The sequence below is a fragment of the Neofelis nebulosa genome, chromosome 9, assembly GCF_028018385.1.
Source record: "Neofelis nebulosa isolate mNeoNeb1 chromosome 9, mNeoNeb1.pri, whole genome shotgun sequence".
NCBI classification, from domain to species: domain Eukaryota; kingdom Metazoa; phylum Chordata; class Mammalia; order Carnivora; family Felidae; genus Neofelis; species Neofelis nebulosa.
Window position 1 is genome coordinate 24,502,774 of NC_080790.1, and position 18,272 is coordinate 24,521,045.

The 18,272-nt window shown below is 41.0% G+C and overlaps 1 protein-coding gene across 3 annotated transcripts; it reads left to right on the forward strand.

Moving 5' to 3' along the window:
- Positions 1-76: 76 nt before the first annotated feature.
- On the forward strand, positions 77-16,211 carry YPEL5 (yippee like 5). Of its 3 annotated transcripts, XM_058682939.1 has the most exons (4): positions 104-223; positions 2,943-3,170; positions 12,619-12,783; positions 14,301-16,211. In XM_058682939.1, exons 3-4 carry the CDS (start codon positions 12,643-12,645, stop codon positions 14,523-14,525), a joined length of 366 nt encoding a protein of 121 aa, XP_058538922.1. In that variant the 5' UTR covers positions 104-223; positions 2,943-3,170; positions 12,619-12,642; the 3' UTR covers positions 14,526-16,211. The 3 variants fall into 3 exon arrangements, with proteins under 3 accessions (XP_058538920.1, XP_058538922.1, XP_058538921.1); XM_058682937.1 differs by lacking the exon at positions 2,943-3,170 and having other exon boundaries at positions 77-223; XM_058682938.1 differs by lacking the exons at positions 104-223; positions 2,943-3,170 and adding an exon at positions 1,160-1,297.
- The last annotated feature ends 2,061 nt before the right edge of the window (positions 16,212-18,272 follow it).

The following is an 18,272-nucleotide window of genomic DNA, read 5'->3' on the forward strand; positions in this document are numbered from 1 at the left end:
ATGAGGGCGGGGCCTAGAAATGAAGGGCATTCTGGGCCAACTGGGAGAGCCCACTGTTCGAGGGGCGGAGCTACGCCGAGTGATTGACGCTGAGGCCCAACCAGGGAGAGGCGGGGCCAAGGCCAGGGCCTGACTAAACCTGGAGACTCGGGTGGCCGAGGGGCTTCATCCCAGTTGAGGAGCGAAGAACCGCCGGCGGCCGCGGATCTCACAGCCGCTCGGGGTGAGTGCGGTTGGCGGGGGCCGGGCTCGGAGCCCGGTGGAGGCTGAGGAGCCCTCCAGGTCGACGGCTTCGAAGCACTCGGGAATCGGCCCGGGGCGGGGGACCCTGGCAGGAAGTGCCTCTTTCTCGCCGCGCTCCCTCTGGGGTCCCAGCGCGGCCGCCTTCGACCCCTCTGGGCGGGTCCCGGCGCCGGGGCTGCGGGTAGACGGGCTGGGCTGTTTCCTCTTTGTGAGGCCCAGGCGCGGCGGCCGCCGTCGGCCCGCCCCCGCCGCGCAGCCGGGGCGACCGGCGCGCCCGCAACAGCCGCGACCCCTCCGCTCGGCGCCCGCGCCCTCCTGCCGCAGTCTCTCGCCCAGCCAGTATCCGCGGCGCAGCCTGGGAGGCCCTTCCGCGGGCAGTTTGGCCGGCAACCTCCCCCGCCCCGGCTGCCCCGCCCCCACGGGCCGCGTCCCCGCCGCAGTGTCGGGGGCGCGCCGGGGTTCCGCGCCGCCGCGGTCGTCGGGAGGCCTGCTCTTCTGCAGCCTCGCCGCGCCCCCGGCGTCGAAGTGAAGTCCGACCTCCGCTGGGCGACGGGCGGGGGTCGTCTTTAAAAAGGGCCGCTGTCCCGGCTGCCCGGCACTAGGCACGGGCGGGGGGGCCTCGTTGGCTTTGTGTCTGCCCCCCCGGGTGACTGCCGGCCACCCTGCCCTGCAGCTCGCTGACTGGCCCCAGGAACGAGCGTGTGGCCCCGCCGGGCTGGCGGAGGGCGGGGTGGGACTGTGGGGCAGCCGTCGGGCGTCCCGGGCTGCGGCGGGCCGGCCGGGACCCCGCGCCGCCGCCCGCTCAGCTGTTTCCGGCCCGTGTTTGTGGTGCGGGAGGAGGCCGCCTCGCTCGGTCGGCCCCTCCCGATTGGCCCGCGGCGTCACGTGCCCACAATCAGCTGGGGCCAGCTGGGGCCGCAGGCGGCTGGCGGGTCGCGCGGTCGCTGGCTGCCGGCGGAGGGGGCCGCGCCCTTCCTCCCGGTTCCCTCCTCCGCCCCCGCCGCCGGCTGGAGGGTGGGCGTGCTCTCGCAGCTCCTTTATTTTAGGCAGCTAGGTAAGACAATGAGTATTATGAACAGCGGGAGTTGGAAAACGGAACTGCTACAAAGATCTGTTTAATCCTGACTCTTATTAATCCCCCCCCTTCAAGGGAGAGGCTGGGAAGGTGTACAGCTCATTTATTTTTAAACTTTTTCTGTTTACAGGGCCTTGTTGGTAATCTGAGGATTTTTATTCCAGGTCTCTCTGACAGATGGAAAACCTGAAGTAACCTCAGGCTAGCTAACCTTGTGTTTTTGGAAAATTAGCCTTGCTGGTGAAGTAACTGGGGGCGGAGGGGGTGGGGGGTAATAGGATATTAGCTCACTTTGCGTAGCCGCGCATACAGTGTTGCAGCCGAATTCGCACACAGGTGAACCAAAATACATGAAGTGTTTCCTGGGTAAATATTTGTGCCAGATGTGAAGTGTCTAGGTGTATTCTCTTCCTGAAAGTTTATGGCATATATGTACTGTATTAGATAAGATGGAAATTACCAAGAACTCATGGTCTTTTCTCTAGAAGCCTGTAACTTAGTAAAAAGTCATGAACAAATGAAATTGAGTAACCATGTAAACTTAAACGTTAGTCAAATACGAAATAAGTGTTATAGAAGTTGAAAAACGGGGGCAGTGAAAAAAATGGGTAAGAGTCAAGTAGGAAGCATTTTGAACTGGACCGGTATTGCCCCGACCTGGAAAACAGGAGTCTTTGGGGGACATCCAGGCCTAGAAGGAAAAATAGGCCTGGACCATTTACAAATAGTGAGAAGGTGGAGCTGGTGGAATTTGGCACACAGTGAATTTTCCATCTCCCATTATCTTTCTGGGTAGGTACTGGAACACCAGGTAGAATGTACTTCCTGGGAAAGACTGATGTCTACCTTTATCATACTCTCCCAGCTCAGTGCCCAATGCAGGCCTACTGGTTGACTTGTTTTTGAAGTTTATCTCTAGCAACCATCTTCTCTATGAGAGAGGGAGATGATAAAATGTGCTCAAGTAAACTATTTAATTCTGTACAGGAGAACTAATGAAATTGGATTTTTAGAAAAGTAAGGTTGGTAACATACATGTGGTTTCTAAACATAGTCTCTGGATTATCAAGAACTTTTCCCTAGACTTACTTGCCTTTTGTTCTACTTAGGTAGTAGGAGAGAGAAAAAGGTTTAGAAACCATTAAAAAGCGAAGGGAAATAAAACCAAAATAAGTCTAAAAAGATGTTAAATTAGACAGTACCCTCCAATACAGGCCTAACAGTCCTAAATATGTTCACGAGATGTGAAAGTTCTAAATATATTCATGAGATATGAACATAGTCCTAAGTATATTTGCACCAAGAATATCACTTTAGGTTTTATAGAGCCTGAATGGCTGTAGAAATCATCTGTTTCTCTGGTAATCCTGTGTAGTAATGGCTGGGTAATGTAGGAACTGAACCTTAGCTATGACATGAACTTGCTACTTGACACCTGAATTAGGAAACCAGACAGTTAATTTATACTCTAGTCTATCCAATAAGAGGCTTTTTTGACTCATGGTATTGCATCACAACAAAGGAGAGATCTTGAATTTGTCTTGCCAGTGGGTGTTTTGGGGAGATTACCAACTCAGATTGTTTAGCTGACTCACTGAGTTACATGACTACTCCTATTTTCTAGTGATGACTAAATACGTATTATAGAAATATAGTAAACCTGGAAAACATTCAACAACAACAAAGGCATTATTTGAAGGACGGGAACAAAAATAGTGAAGTTACTGTCAGTTGAAGAGCTGATTCCACCACTAGAACATCATTTGACACAGTAAAGAAAACTGATCGGGTATCGCAAGAGAATTAACAAGAGGAAAACACAGCTTGCTTTTGTCCCTGAAACCTTGGCTTGGTAAATATTTTGTACAAAAATTGGTAAATTGATTTTATGATACATTATGAATTTAACGTATTTTCTCCCTTGTAGTTTTTAAGTAGAATTCCATCACAAATCAGTATGAAAATAGTTGATGAGATAACAGCATTAAATGTTAACTATAGTAATCGACTATTTAAAGTCTTTAGATTTTGCTCCTTTGTTTTGGAGACGGGAGAGACTGAAAAGTAGATAAACATGCTCCAGCATGTTTTCATTTTACCAGAACTATTGCAAAACACAGTCTCCTCTAAAAGGGCAGATTTCTTCAGCCCTTTCTGTACTGGGCTCCTACACCATTCCCTGCTGGAGAGAGTCTTTGTACCTGTATTTGCCAACCACCTTCTGGCATTGGAAAAGCCCCTCTTACTGGCCCAGCAATAGGTGGAGTCCCAGTATTGTGTGGTCTGTGGTCTGTGGAAATGCCCTAAGAAACTAATCTCTCTACTGAGGAAGAATCTTATCTGTGAATGGGGGGTTTTCCCATCAGTGGATCCTTAGAGACTCATCAATGCTTACTATTCTCTCTGGAGTTTTTAGGGTTGGACAGTAAAATGCTTTCTTTGCTGAATTCTGCCTGCCAGGGTTGGATCCTAACTGGATTATTAACCACAGGGAGGGCGTGTACCTATTTTAAGACCTGGAACTGTGACACTGAGAATTTGAGATGCTTCACAAGGTTTCTAACTTTCCTTCTGCTTTTAATTTCTGTCACCTCATCACTTAGCTTTGCAGTGATGAACAGGAGATGAAGCCAGTTGTTTGTTTCATAGTCTGTGTTTTGATTTCTCCTCTTTAATAGGAAGGGGAAGTTGGGGTGGGGAATGTGGAAGAAGGAAATCTAGTTTTACTGCATTTACCTTTGTTTAACATTTATGATGTGCCAGGCACTGTTCTCCTAATGTATTCTCTCCATTTAATTGTCACAACTGAGAGATGGGTAATGCTGTCTCCGTTTCACAGCTGAAGAAGCAGAAGATACCTTATCCAAAGTTTACACAGCTTACAAGGGGCAGAGCTGAGATGTGAACCCAGGCTGTCTGACTCCAGAATTCAGATATCTGGGCCACGTTATTTAAATCCTGGAAATGGGAGAGAAGAAGGCAGCAGCTAGGAATATATTATTTATTTTTGTAATCTTTTTAGAGCTAATCTGATTATAGAAAGTTAAAGATTTTAGCTAGAGAAATCTGAAGAAAAGGGGAGCAGGATAAAATTGATCTTGTCTGGTATTCCTGTTGATCCTTAACCCTGAGTGGCAACTAAGTTTACTTTTTTTTTTTTTTAATTAAAAAAGACTATCTGCTTTCTAAGTGAAAAACCCTGTTCGCCATCTGAAGGAGTTTTTAACAGTGGTCAGCACACCTTCTGTCAGGGGCCAGATAGTGAATATTGTGAATTTTACAAGCCATAAGGTTTCAGCCATAACTGTTCAAATTCTGCTGTTCGGGTGAGACAGCTGTCAAGTATAAGCAAATGTGCGTGATTATGTCCCAATAAAACTTTATTTATGGACATTAAAGTTTGAATGTTTCATAGTTCTCATGTGTCACAAAATAATCTTTTGATTATTTTTCTGTTTTTTTCTTACCATTTAAAATGTGAAAACCATCCTTAGTTTGTGGGTGGTATAAAAACAAGTGGTGAGCTGAATTTTGCCCACTGGCCTTAGTTGCCTGACCCCTGTTTTTTGTTTGTTTGTTTGGGTTTTTGTTTTGTTTTGTTTTCTTTTACGTTTTATATTTTGTTACTATTTTTTTAGTATAATTTATTGTCAAGTTAGCTGACATAACGTTGTATACAGTGTGCTCTTGGTTTTGGGGGTAGATTCCTGTGATTCATCTCTTATATACAACACCCAGTGCTCATCCTGACAAGTGCTCTCCTCGATGCCCATCACCCATTTTCCCCTCTCCCCACCCCCCATCAACCCTCAGTTCTCTGTATGTAAGAGTCTCGTATGGGTTTGCATCCCTCCCACTCTGTTTGAAACTATATTTTCCCCTTCTTTCCCCATGGTCTTCTGTTAAGTTTCTCAAGTTACATATATGAGTTAAATGATAGGGTATCTGTTTTTCTCTGACTGACTTATTTCACTTAGCATAATACCCTCCAGTTCCATCCACATTTTTGCAAATGGCAGAATTTCATTCTGTCTCATTGCCAAGTAGTATTCCAGTGTGTGTGTGTGTGTGTACACATAAATACACACATACCACATGTTCTTTATCCACTCATCAGTTGGTGGACATTTGGGCTCTTTCCATGACTTGGCTATTGTTGAAAGTGTTGCTATAAACATTGGGGTACATGTGCCCCTATGAATCACCACTCCTGTATCCTTTGGATAATTCCTAGTAGTGCTATTGTTGGGTCATAGGGTAGCTCTCTTTTTAATTTTTTGAGGAACCTCCATACTGTCTTCCAGAGCAGCTACACCAGTTTGCATTCCCACCAACAGTGCCAAGAGGGCTCCCGTTTCTCCACATCCTTGCCAACATCTGTTTCCTGAGTTGTTGATTTTGGCCACTCTGACCTGTGTGAGGTGGTATCTCAGTGTGGTTTTGATTTGTATTTCCCTGATGATGAGTGATGTTGAGCATCTTCTCATGTGTCTGTTGGTCATCCGGATGTCTTCTTTGGAAGTGTCTGTTCATGTCTTCTGCCCATTTCTTCACTGGATTATTTGGTTTTTTTGGGTGTTAAGTTTGGTAAGTTCTTTATAGATTTTGGGTACTAACCCTTTCTGATAAGTCATTTGCAAATATCTTCTCCCATTCCGTTGCCTTTTAGTTTTGTTGATGGTTTCCTTTGCGCTACAGAAGCTTTTTATCTTGATGAGGTCCCAGTAGTTCATTTTTGCATTTATTTCCCTTGCCTTCAGAGATGCGTCGAGTAGGAAGTTGCTGCAGCTGAGGGCCTGACCCCTGTTTTTAAGGAACGTATGTAGCAATGAGCCAGACTAACCAACAGGACACCATTATTTGTTACTGATTTATATATATGTATGTGTAGAAATGTGCTGTGAACAAGTGGAATTTGAAATTAAGAACAATGGTATTTAGTACCCCAAAATAAATACTTAGGTATAAATCTAACAAAATGTGACAAGATCTGTATGAGGGAAAATACAAAACTCTGATGAATGAAATCAAGAATGAAATAAATGGAGAGACTCCATGTTGTCAAGATACCAGTTCTTCCCAACTTTAGAGTCAATGCAATCCCAATCCCAACAAGTTCCTTTGTGAGTATCAACAAATGCATTCTAAAGTTTCTATAAGGAGGCAAAAGACTAGCCAAGACAATATTGAAGGAAAAGAATAAAGTCAGAACACTGACACTACTTGACTTTAAGACTTAATATGAAGCTACAGTAATCAAGACAGTATGGTATTGACCAAAGAATGGACAAATAGATCAGTGGGAAAGAACAGAGAGCCCAGAAATAGATCCACGTAAAGATCGTCAGCTGATATTTGACACAGCAGCAAAGGCAATACAGCAGAGCAAAGATAGTATTTTCAATAAATGGTGCTAAAACAACCGGACCTCCACATACAAAAAAAAAAAATCTAGACCCAGACTGTACACGCATTCACAAAAATTAACTCAAAATCAGTCACAGACCTAAATGTAAAAGGCAAAACTATAAAACTCATAGAAGATAACATAGGAGAAAATCTAGGTGGTATTGCATATGGCAGTGACTTTTTAAATACAACACCAAAGGCATGATCCATGAAAGAAATAGTTGATTACCTGGAACTCATTAAAATTAAAAACTTCTGTGCAAAAGATGTCAAGAGAGTAAGAGGATAAGCCACAGATTGGGAGCAAATATTTGCCAAAGACTTCTGATAAAGGATTTCTCCAAAACATACCAAGAACTGTTAAAAACTGAACGAAAAGAAAACAACCTGATTGAAAAATGGCAAATAGCATATGAAAAGCTGCTCCATGTCATATGTCATTAGGGAAATGCAAATTAAAACAACAACGAGATACCAATACACACCTATTAAAATGGTCAAAACCCTGAACCCTGACAATACCAAATGCTGGCAAGGATGTGTAGAGCAATAGGAACTTTGATTCCTTGCTGGTAGGAATATAAAATGGAAGATACAGTGGTTTCTTACAAAACTAAACCTACCATACAATCCAGCAATTGCACTCCTTGGTACTTATCCAAAGGGGCTGAAAACTTCTATCCATACAAAACCTGCCTTTCACACATTTCTGAAAGACAAAAATCTTGCCTTATTTTGCTGTAAACCTAAAACTGCTAAAAACAAAACTTAAATCTGACCTAAAAATAGCCATTTTTAGGAAGATATTTATTGACTTGGCCTCAAACTAGGAAATTACATAGTCTATATTGTCTAACACGTTAAGTTTATTTATTTTAGAGTATGTGTGGGCAGTGGGGAGAGAGAGAGAATCCCAGGCAGGCTCTGTGCTTGGAGCTGTGAGGTCGTGACCTGAGCCAAAATCCAGAGTAGGGCACTTAAGCAACTGAGCCACCCAGGCACCCCCATATTGTCTAATTTTTAATATAGTTGACCTTGAGCAACACAAGTTTAAACTGATGAGTCTGCTTATACATCCATTTTTTTCAATAAATACTGTCGATGTATTTTTTCATAGTTTTCTTAATGTTCTCTATTGTAAGAATACAGTATGTAATACATCTAATATAGAAAAGGTGTTATTTGATGCTTATGTTATTGGCTGTGGTTTATGTTGTCCGTAGGCTTCTGGTCAACAATAGGCTATTAAGTTTTTGGGGGAGTCTGTGGTTATTTGCAGATTTTCAACTGTGCAAGGTGGGGGCGGGGGTTGGCATCCCTAACCATCCCCCTCTCCCCCATTTTGTTCAAGAGTCACTTGTAATCCATTCCTGGAGATGTCTTTCATGGATTTTTCAAAGAGAAAAAAACGTTTGTTTTTTTCTCTTACAAGTTCTGTAAATCGTGTAAATTTTTTAAAATTCTGTTAAAAAGGTATAGTTTCTAAAAATGTGATTGCTTCACTAGGGTCTCCTATTAAAATAGAAAATGGAAATTCTAAGTAGCTAAATTTTCAAGGGGAAGGAAATTGAAACAGTTACTAAATGTGATGTATAGATCATCTATGAATTTCACTTGTATTTTCAACTTGGCTTCTCAAGTTTCCAGTAACTTCAGTTAAACTGATAATAGCCTACCAATAAACAACCACGTTTGGTAGTTCTTTCAAGCTTTTAAGGATTTTAATAACCTGGAACTAAGAAAAGGAGTACCAAAGAGACCTTATTTATTAAATTATCTGGGGGAATAGTACTTACTAAAATTGTGTTTTGCTTGAAATGTTAAAAAGAAAGAACACATCTTAAAGCTTTAGCTGTGATGCATTTGACCTTAGTTTTGGTTATAAACTTGAACTTCAACACTGACAGAGACCAAAGCGTGCATTTTACTAGTTAAGATACGATAAGGTGTCCCTACAGTTGACACAGAGATCGTTAGTCATCTATGAAAGCTCAGTTTTAAGGTTTTTTTTTAAATATGTGGCTGAAGGGTTTTGGGGACTCTTCTAAGTTTAAGCAAGGGACTTAGCATATCTGGGAAATATTTTGAACATAAAACCAGAAAATGGATCACTGATTGCCTGTGATTGAAGAGGGACTTGTGGGAATTTGGGGGAGGTGATAGAAATATTCTAACGCTGGTTTGTGGTGATATGCAGTGGTGGCATAACTTTATAAATTTACTAAAAATCATTCAGTTGTAACCTTACAGTGGCTAGATTTTATGGTGTGTAATTTATTCCTTTAAAAATCTGGGGGGGTTGTTCTTAAAAGAATTAGCTATATTCTGTCAGACAAAAAGTTTCAAAGTTTGTGAAGGAGTAGTCTGAGCTCTTAGAGATGGCTAAAGCACATGCCTTTGACCTTATTTTTGTAGTGCTATTAAGTTTAGCACAAGTATAGTGACACCCGTGAATGTATGTTGCATTTGATAATAACACAGTCCCTAGCCACAAGAGGTTTATCTAGAAGGGATGAGAATTTGAATTAAGACATTGATGGGGAAGGAGGAAAGACCTCCAAAAGTGATTTAGGAAGTACTGTTGGTTTTGCAATTTTTCTAAGAAGTTGCCAGGGTTTCTCATTTAGGAGAGTGTGTCATTTGAATTGGCCACCAACCAAGAAAGGAAATCTAGGAGGGATCAGCATGGAGGCAGGAAGGGTACATGGTAAATCTGAATCTGGCAGCCCAGTGGTCACTAGAGAATAGAGTCAAAAGAACTGGGGCAAGGTTTCATTCAGGCCCCAGCTTGGCCAGTGTCAGGACGTTATTTCTTCCTCTACCTAGGAGGGTGACAAATTCCTAGTTAAGAAAAGTCAAGATTAAATGTGGTATGTAAAGTACCAAGTGCAGTGTCCCATGCAGTGTAGACACTAAGTAATTACTAGGTGTAAGGCAGAGTTTAATATATTCCCCAGATCCCAAGAAGCCTGACTCAGGTGTTACGTCTTAGCTTTTTAATGACCTTCCTCCTTAAGTAATAAAGTGGCGTTGTGATTGATACCAGCCTCTTGAGAATTTGGATAGTGTGAGTCAGTAGTAGGTTGTTCCTAGCCCTGCAAAGCTAAGGCTTAACACCTAGAACCTGATGACCCCACCCTGCACAGGTTTTTCTACTTCCTAAAGACTTTTGACAGAAAACGATGTTTTGCTGGTTTTTGCTAGATTCCATGGCATTCCAACTTAGCTTTTTTGGCAAATAAGAACTACATTTTACAGTTTTGTGTACATATATAGTACTCTATAAATGGAAACCACAACTAGAAATAGTGACTCTGCACAGATATTTTTGGTTTTGGTAATGAATCATATAATTGAATCCAGTAAAAATACTTGGGTAAAAGTAAAAAATAGACTGAATTTGAAGCAGGGAAGAGAAAGCATATTAAATCTCTTTACCCCATTTAGGATAAAAGGCCAGTAGCAAATAGTCAAGTTATATTGTAATTTTGAATCAAAGATAGAATGATGTAGGGTATAGGCAGAGTTCGTTTTGAAGCCCAGTACATTTTCCACAACAGCATTGTGTCTGCCATGGCCAATTCAAAAACATCTAGATACTTCTGTATTATGGTTGAAATAAGTTACACTATGAATATTATATTTAAAAGTTTGGAGAAAAATTGGCCTTAAAGTAGTGAGTCCCAGAAGCCCAAGCAAGGGGGTGAACTGCACAAATACTAGTTTTCAGAGAAATACAGAATCCCAGCACTGTGTCTTAAGACGTAGGACAGGAAACCTTGCTGTTGATTACTTTCTGTAGATGACTGGTATTAAGAAACATGACCCAGATCACCTGCTCACAAGCCGTTGCATGCTTTGGTTATGTGAAGAGTCATACACTCCGATGTCTTACAGGGGAAGTAATTATGTGATGCAAAGTGGTGATTGAGCAGACAGAATGACCTCAGGGGAGTTGCAGCTACCACTCAACTCTAGTCATTGTTGCCTTATGAGAACAGGTGCCCCATGTGCCAAATCTCCCCATTGTTTAAAAAAAAAAAAAAATACAGGCTCTATCGTTAGAAATCTCTCAAGTCTTAAATGGTGACCCAGCTGTTTTTTGTTAATAAACTGTGTGGGCCACATTAAACATGTCCACAGTGGACATATGTTTTGTAAGGAAAGGGTTGCCTGTCTTGTTCACTGCTGTGTCCCCTATGCCACCAAACGAGTTCGGCCTGCAGGCCTCAAATTTGCAACCTCTGACCTTTATGTAACAAATACTGTGTTCTTAAGTCTTTGGAAAAGGGAAAGCTATCATTTTAAAGGCTGAAACGATAGTTTTACCTTCTGTTGTCATTTTGCAAAAATGTAATCAAAAAGTTAAATACCATTTCTTAAGTGGTGTCATTTTCACCCAGGGTTTATTCATTGGCATGTTTGCTTAAAGTGAAGTGGTTTTCCTTTCACTAGCCACAGATTTTAATTGTATTTACCATTTGTTTTTCATTCTTCTTAAACTTTCATATCAAAATATTTAATGGAAGTCATAATGATCTTTGTGATAATGACTTTTCTGATGACCTAGGACCACCTAATAACTAAGGAAGAAGTTCACAGATGTAAGAAGGAATGGAATTTTTAATTTGTAATGAAATTTCCCCAAATTTAAAATGACAGTGGATTCTTACTACAAACATAAATTGTAGATTATTTTTCGTAGTGGCAGCTATAGCAACTCTGCATGCCATTTAAAATATATGTAATACAAATATTTAAAACACAGGAGCTGAAAGCCACACTGGGAATAAATTCTTTTTTTAATGAGAGCTGTTGTGTATTCTTGACTATATCTAGATCTTTAAAAAATAGCGTTTAAGGGGATTAATTGCTGTAAATTGAAGGAGTTGCATATATTCACTCTCTAACTTTTGAAATCCTGAAGTGTAATTATTCTTGTTTTGGAATTTGGATTCAAAGCTTCCCCCCCCATCCCCCCGATGTTTCAGCACTTCTGTGATAAATTGAATCAGTGTGATTTCTTAAACATAAGTTATGTAATAATGGCTTCTCTTTCTCTTCTTCTCTGTTCTTGTTTTCCTAGCCATATGCCAGGGCAGTGGAAGAATTTTGGCTTTAGGTTGGGTGAACTGCACTCCAGTCATGGTTTTCTGTACTTGAAAGCTGTGTAACCTTTGATCACTTAATAACCTTGGATAAGTTATGAAGTGGGGGTGATAACCTCACAGAGTTATTGTGACAATTTTGAAATAAGTAAAGCACCTAGTGCTCCACAGACTCCAACCTAATGTTAATGCCATCACCCCTCCATGGTTGTAGAGGTACCTGATGACCAGAGCCACCCCATGCTCTGGACCAAGACTCCCCTCTTCTCGTTTTCTGATCACCCCTTTTTCTACTCTTGGAATCATCCCACTCATGCCCCACAAGTCTTTCCTCAAATTATACATACTCAGAATGTACACTTAACACTTAGCCTAACCCTTTCTGACATCTCTGCCTGTGCTTCTCATTATTCAGTTTTTGATACTCCACTTTTTCCTGTGCTTTTCATACCAACCAAGAGAGAAGTGATCTTGTTCTGGCCTCACCTAAACATGTTTGCTTCCTTGGCTCACTGTTTCTAAACGGTTCTTAGCTTGGTTTGCCTGTTTATTTGTTCAGTGAATGAACCTTGGATCCTTTAGTACAGAGTCAACTATTTCCCATAATGAGTGCTGCAAAGGAGTACTACTACAAAGTAGATATTTTATTTATATATATAATTTATGTATGTATGAATAAATGGTTCTCATATATATGTATGTATAAATGACTCCCACCAAGTAGATACCAGCAGTTTTTTTTTTAATCATAATGCTTTCTTGTGCTTTTCCATTTGCTCCTAGGTTTTTAGAACTTCAGCTATAAAAATGGGCAGAATTTTCCTTGATCACATTGGTGGTACCCGTCTGTTTTCTTGTGCAAACTGCGATACAATCCTGACCAACCGCTCAGAACTCATCTCTACTCGGTTCACAGGCGCCACTGGCAGAGCATTTCTTTTTAACAAGGTTGGTGGGAAGACCAGTTCCATTTCCTAAGTGGGTTCAGTGAATGTATTTGACAGCAGTACTACAATACCTCTCAGAGTTTGGAGATACCAGAAATGAGAGCTATAATCTGCATGTTCAAATGAGTGCCCACTAGCTTACCTTTGGGACCTTAGGAAGGGATTACTAGAATGTGAGTTTTTTACCATGAAAGTTTGAAGACTGTTACAATAAGAAGGGTAGTCTCCATTGCTTTAGAAAACATTCAGTGTAAGAATTTAGTAGTGACTTCATGGACTGTGGAAGAACATAGAAATGCCACTACACCCATGTTACTGATTTGTCCTTATGTGGGGATAGCTGCATTAAGCTTTCATAGCTTGACAGTGCAACTGAAGGAAGATCATCTAACCAACTTCCCTTGCTCTAATTTATGCTCACCAGTCATCCTTCTGATTATGTTGTGGCTTATGGCATGCCAAGGGGAAGAGCATTTACTGATTTACTAATTAATGACTAGTCTGCCCACTTCTCTAATTTCTGGCTGGCTTTAAAATTGGTTGAGCCGATTCTGTCTCCTGGAAATCTCTAATGTGTACTAGCAGAGTTGAATTTCCAAATCTTTTAGGCTAAGAGACAGAACTAGTCTAAGGTACTGCTCTTAAAAGGTCAACTAAACTTCCCCTGTGGACACCCCTCTGTTCCACTTAGAAATAAGCTTTTCTCTCAAAGAATTGATAGTGTATACCCCTTTATCTTTCTTTAGGGATGGAGCAGGAGTTGGTACACTATGGCAGGCCAGCTGCCTGTTTTTGTAAATAATGAAACACAGCCATAGTTATTTATGTATTGCCTGTGGCTGCTTTTGTGCTACAACAGCAGAGCTAAATAGTTAGAACAAAGATCATATAGCCTTCAAAGCCAGAAATATTTACTATCTGGCCATTTACAGAAGAGTAAAGTGTAGAGGACTTTCGGATGGTCAGAATCGTTGGAAATTCTTCACAGATTATTTGAATCCACTTAAAAACTGTATTGCCATGTATGATCTATAGTTGGCTTAGTGTGTCTTTTTTGGTTTGTGTATAAAATGTATTTCCAGAAACAGATTTGGCAAACCTTTTTTATGGAATACAAGTTGCATACTAGGTTCTTTTACATTGGTAGCCTTATTTGAACTCCTTGTTGAATGGTGAATGATGACAGCTAGATCCCAACCAACATTTTACAACTCCAAGTTGGGGACTCTTCGCTGCAACACAAAAATGTAACTAGTGTATATGAATAATGTGGTTAGGACTAGTATATAGTATAGTAATTCAAGATTGCATTAGATGTCCAGTGCAATTTCCAGATATTTGCCTTTCCCAGCAGCTTCTAAAAATAGCCCTTGGGAAGGGTATGGTAGGTTTGACTAAAGTAACAACTGCTGTTTGCTTTTCTCAAGTTGCTGTCTCATTGCATCAACCACAATAGTGTGTGCTTTTTGGGCCAGCAAGTCACATGGCTCTGCAATTTTGTGTTCCCCTGTTTCTTAGGTAGTTAACCTGCAGTACAGTGAAGTTCAAGACCGGGTCATGCTCACTGGCCGCCACATGGTTCGAGACGTGAGCTGCAAGAACTGCAATAGCAAACTGGGATGGATCTATGAGTTTGCCACTGAAGACAGCCAGCGCTATAAGGAAGGCCGTGTGATCCTGGAGCGCGCTCTAGTGCGAGAGAGCGAGGGCTTTGAGGAGCATGTACCATCCGATAACTCTTGAAGAAAAAGAGCTAACTCCATCTCTTCCCAGGTCTCCTTCACTGAAAACAAAAATCTACTTACATACACTGTCACCTTAGCATCAGGGTCGGATTCATGAACTGCGGAACAAGAGGTTGTGAGAATCTAAGATGGAACCTTTCTTTCTTTCTTTTTTTTTTTTTTTAATTTTCAATTTTCCATCCAGCAGCAGTGTGTAGAGAGAATATTATGCAGATGCTGTTAATTTTTTTTCCCCTGTGTTTACATCTTGAGGCAGAATAGTCTATCTGCAGCTACGTGATGGGCTATGTGAGGAAAAAAATCTGGGCTATTAGAATGAAAAAGTGTGTTGTATGTAAATTTTGAAAGGAAAAATGTGTCAAGAGCATGGTTTTTAAACTTATTTGGGCTTCATTTAAAAAAAATTTTTTTTAAACCCAGTTATTTCACTTGATTTGCTAGCTTCAGGGAAGAGATCCGAATTTGTGACCAGCGCTAAAGGTTCAGTGTTAGTATGGCTTGTGCTGGCCATTGTGCCATATTCTTGTTGGAGATGAACCGTAGCACCAGAGCCCATCCTTCCTTGTCAGTCTTGACCCAAAGATGTCACCAGTCCTAGTTATTTGTCACCACGTAATTGGTGTTGATTGGAAACTTTTCCTGAAATGGGGCAGAACTGCTTGGTTGTCTTTTCCATGTAACTTAAGCATAGTAATATAAATAAAGTGATAGTTGGATGTTTTTGGTCCTGTGTTGCTTTTAAAAACACCTCTTAAAAGAGCAGAGTATTTGATAAGTAATTTTCCTGGTAGTGTTTCTTTTCACCTCTTAAGCTAAATTGAGTGTGTAGAGATTACTTTGTTTAAAGCATACTGTTTAAACTCCTAGTACTGCGTTAAGAGTTGAACGGAATGTCTGTGCATCCATGCAGAAAGCATTTCATCTGCATCTGTTTTAGAAGAAGGGGAGAAATGAAGGAGCCTATCTAAAATTACTGCGTTGCAAAGTGTTTTCAGCCTGTCCTCAGTTTTGTGTTGATTTTGACAAGTCTGTAGAACCTAATAGTTTCATCAAAGCACTAGATCTGTCATTAGCATTATTTTCTCAGATCTACCCTCAGAAGTTCAACTATTGAAATTTAAACTGTACTTGGTCCTTTCAAGCAGAAAGGGATCAAATGTGACTCAGGGTGTTATTTTAGCCCCAAATTTACAACATTATGAAGTATTAAAATATAAATGTTTCTTTATCCAAACTATTTCTAGATATTCTAGTATTTGTTTCTGGTGGAATAAATAACATTAAAATTGGCTAATTATTTAAAATGTGTGAATGGATGTTTGCGTGCTCAATCTCTAGGTCTTTGTCTAGAAAGGATATTTGCCTCAATTAACAAAATCTTTCTGTCATTGGTATTAGAAGTGACTTCTGAGTACAGTTAAGATTAAGTTTCTCTTTTTTGCCTTCGGGCTTTTGGTTAGAGGCATAGGTCTCTGATGAAGTAGGTGTATAATACTGCATTTGAGAGAAGTGGACACAAATGATCTTTCCTTCACCGTGGAATAAATCTTCAAGCTTTAAGAACCAGCTTTCATTCCCATCCATTTCCATACTGGCCTTGGATTACATGCACATCCCCGCTAGCCTGCCTTATCTGCAGCACTATGAGCATTTGCTGTCACAATAAAGTATATTTTGTCTTGCATTGGTGCAATATTACTTATTTTCCACTGAGCCTTCTCTAGTAATCGTCCTAGTTTAAAAAAAAAAAAACTATTTTTGAGAGAGACAGAGCTTGAGTTGGGGGACGGGCAGAGGGAGAGAGAGGGAGACACAGAATCGGAAGCAGGCTCCAGGCTCTGAGCTGTCAGCACAGAGCCCGATGCAGGGCTCAGATTCACAAACTGCGAGATCATGACCTGAGCCAAAGTCGGATGCTTAACAGACTGAGCCACCCTGGCACTCCTCATCTTGTCTTACTTTTAACGTGAACACATATTCATACCTTTGAGTAGCTGTGGCTTTCTTTACTGAGCAGTGATAAAGTGACATTCTGGCTCAACTTTACCTAATCTCCACCAGGAGATACTGAATTTACCAGCACTAACTTCTGTGAGATGACTTTGTCTCGGGCACTGATGAACTATAGTGTATATGAACAAATAAAATGACCCATCACTACATTAACTTAAGCGACTGGCAGGTACCACAATGAACAACAAGGTCTTCTGTCTTCCTCTTAAAATCTGCAAAAATAAAAAAGCAACGTGGAAGATCCAGTTGAATTGGATTGTTTATGGAAAAGCAAACACACTGTTCACTGGAGATGGGAAAGCACTAATGGGAAGGATTTTGCTTTGGGATGAGGAGGTTGACTAAATACAGGGGAGTATATCACATAATCAGTGGGTCACTGAGGGATGGACAGAGTAAGCTTTAATATTTGAAGACTTCAGAATACTTTTTTTTTTTTAATTTTTAATGTTTATTTTTGAGAAAGAGACAGAATGTGAGTAGGGGAAGAGCAGAGAGAGACACAGAATTTGAAGCAGGCTCTGGGCTCCGAGCTGTTAACACAGCCCGACGTGGGGCTCAAACTCTCAAACTGCAAGATCGTGACCTGAGCTGAAGTTGGACGTTTAACTGACCGAGCCACCCAGGTGCCCCCAGAACCCTTCCTCTTAATTTTAAGTGACAGTGGCTATGAGTTATTTTGATTTTAAGCCACGTGAGTGCTTTTATTTAAAGAGAACCTAAAGTGAATATTTCTGAGGTTAAGCATTTGTTAGTGATTATTGTAATGATTTATGTTTCCCTTGTGAGTGGCTACTTTGGCACTGGAGGAGAAAAATAGTAGTACCATGTCTGTTTTCTAAATTTACCTATTCGTAAAAGTCACATGGGATGTTTCAATACAGAGGTGGCCCCAGCCCAGGCTGAAATCAGTCCACAGGTAATCTTGATCTGGCAGGATTGGGAAACTACCAGTTGTAAAATATTCAAAGACATGTTTATGATGGTTCATTTCCACACTGGTTATAAAAATATCTCAGTTTAAATAGATACCCACTATTGCATGCCTGTTTTAACACCAGCTTCCCACCAGGAGCCATATAAAACCTTCTAGGGAAGGTGTGAATTGGGAGTAGAGCAAGATTAAACTGAAAAACTGTTAAAGGCTAGCACTTTGCACTGATACGAAAATTACTATAGAAATAAAGCAGAACTAAAAGGAAAAATTAGGATGGATACCCATCTAAAGTTGAGTGTGAATTGTATGGCTTCTTTGTTTTAAAATAGTGGGACTTAACAAATTGAAGCTTGTATATTATACTATGTATGTAAAACACAGGTTCCAAAGCACCATTAAGGATTTTGTGACCCTGGACAACACTCTACATATTTAGGCTTGTGACTTCATCTGTAATCTGACCACCTGGGAGGCTTGTTAAACTGAATTATGCCCCCATTCCCTTTCCCGATACTGGATTGGTCTCTGAGGGGGAGCCAAGAAACCCAGAGTTTTTACCCTACTGCAAACATAACCTGTCTGTGAATACATGATAATCACTATTCAAAGGGTTATTCAAACTCAAAATATAGTAGTCTCCCATTATCTGTGGTCTCACTTTCTGAGCAATCAATCACTGCCTGTGGTCAGCTGTGGTCAGGAAGCAGATGATCCTTCTGACAGTGTGACTCCCATCACAATGCCCTTGTCATGCAGCTCACTTTCATCATGTTGGCACTTTATCCTCTCACATCA

Coding starts and splice junctions, on each gene's coding strand:
- YPEL5 (XM_058682937.1), top strand. CDS start 12,643: ATGGGCAGAATTTTCCTTGATCACATTGGTGGTACCCGTCTGTTTTCT. Junction 12,784..14,300: donor GAGCATTTCTTTTTAACAAG/GTTGGTGGGAAG, acceptor CCTGTTTCTTAG/GTAGTTAACCTGCAGTACAG.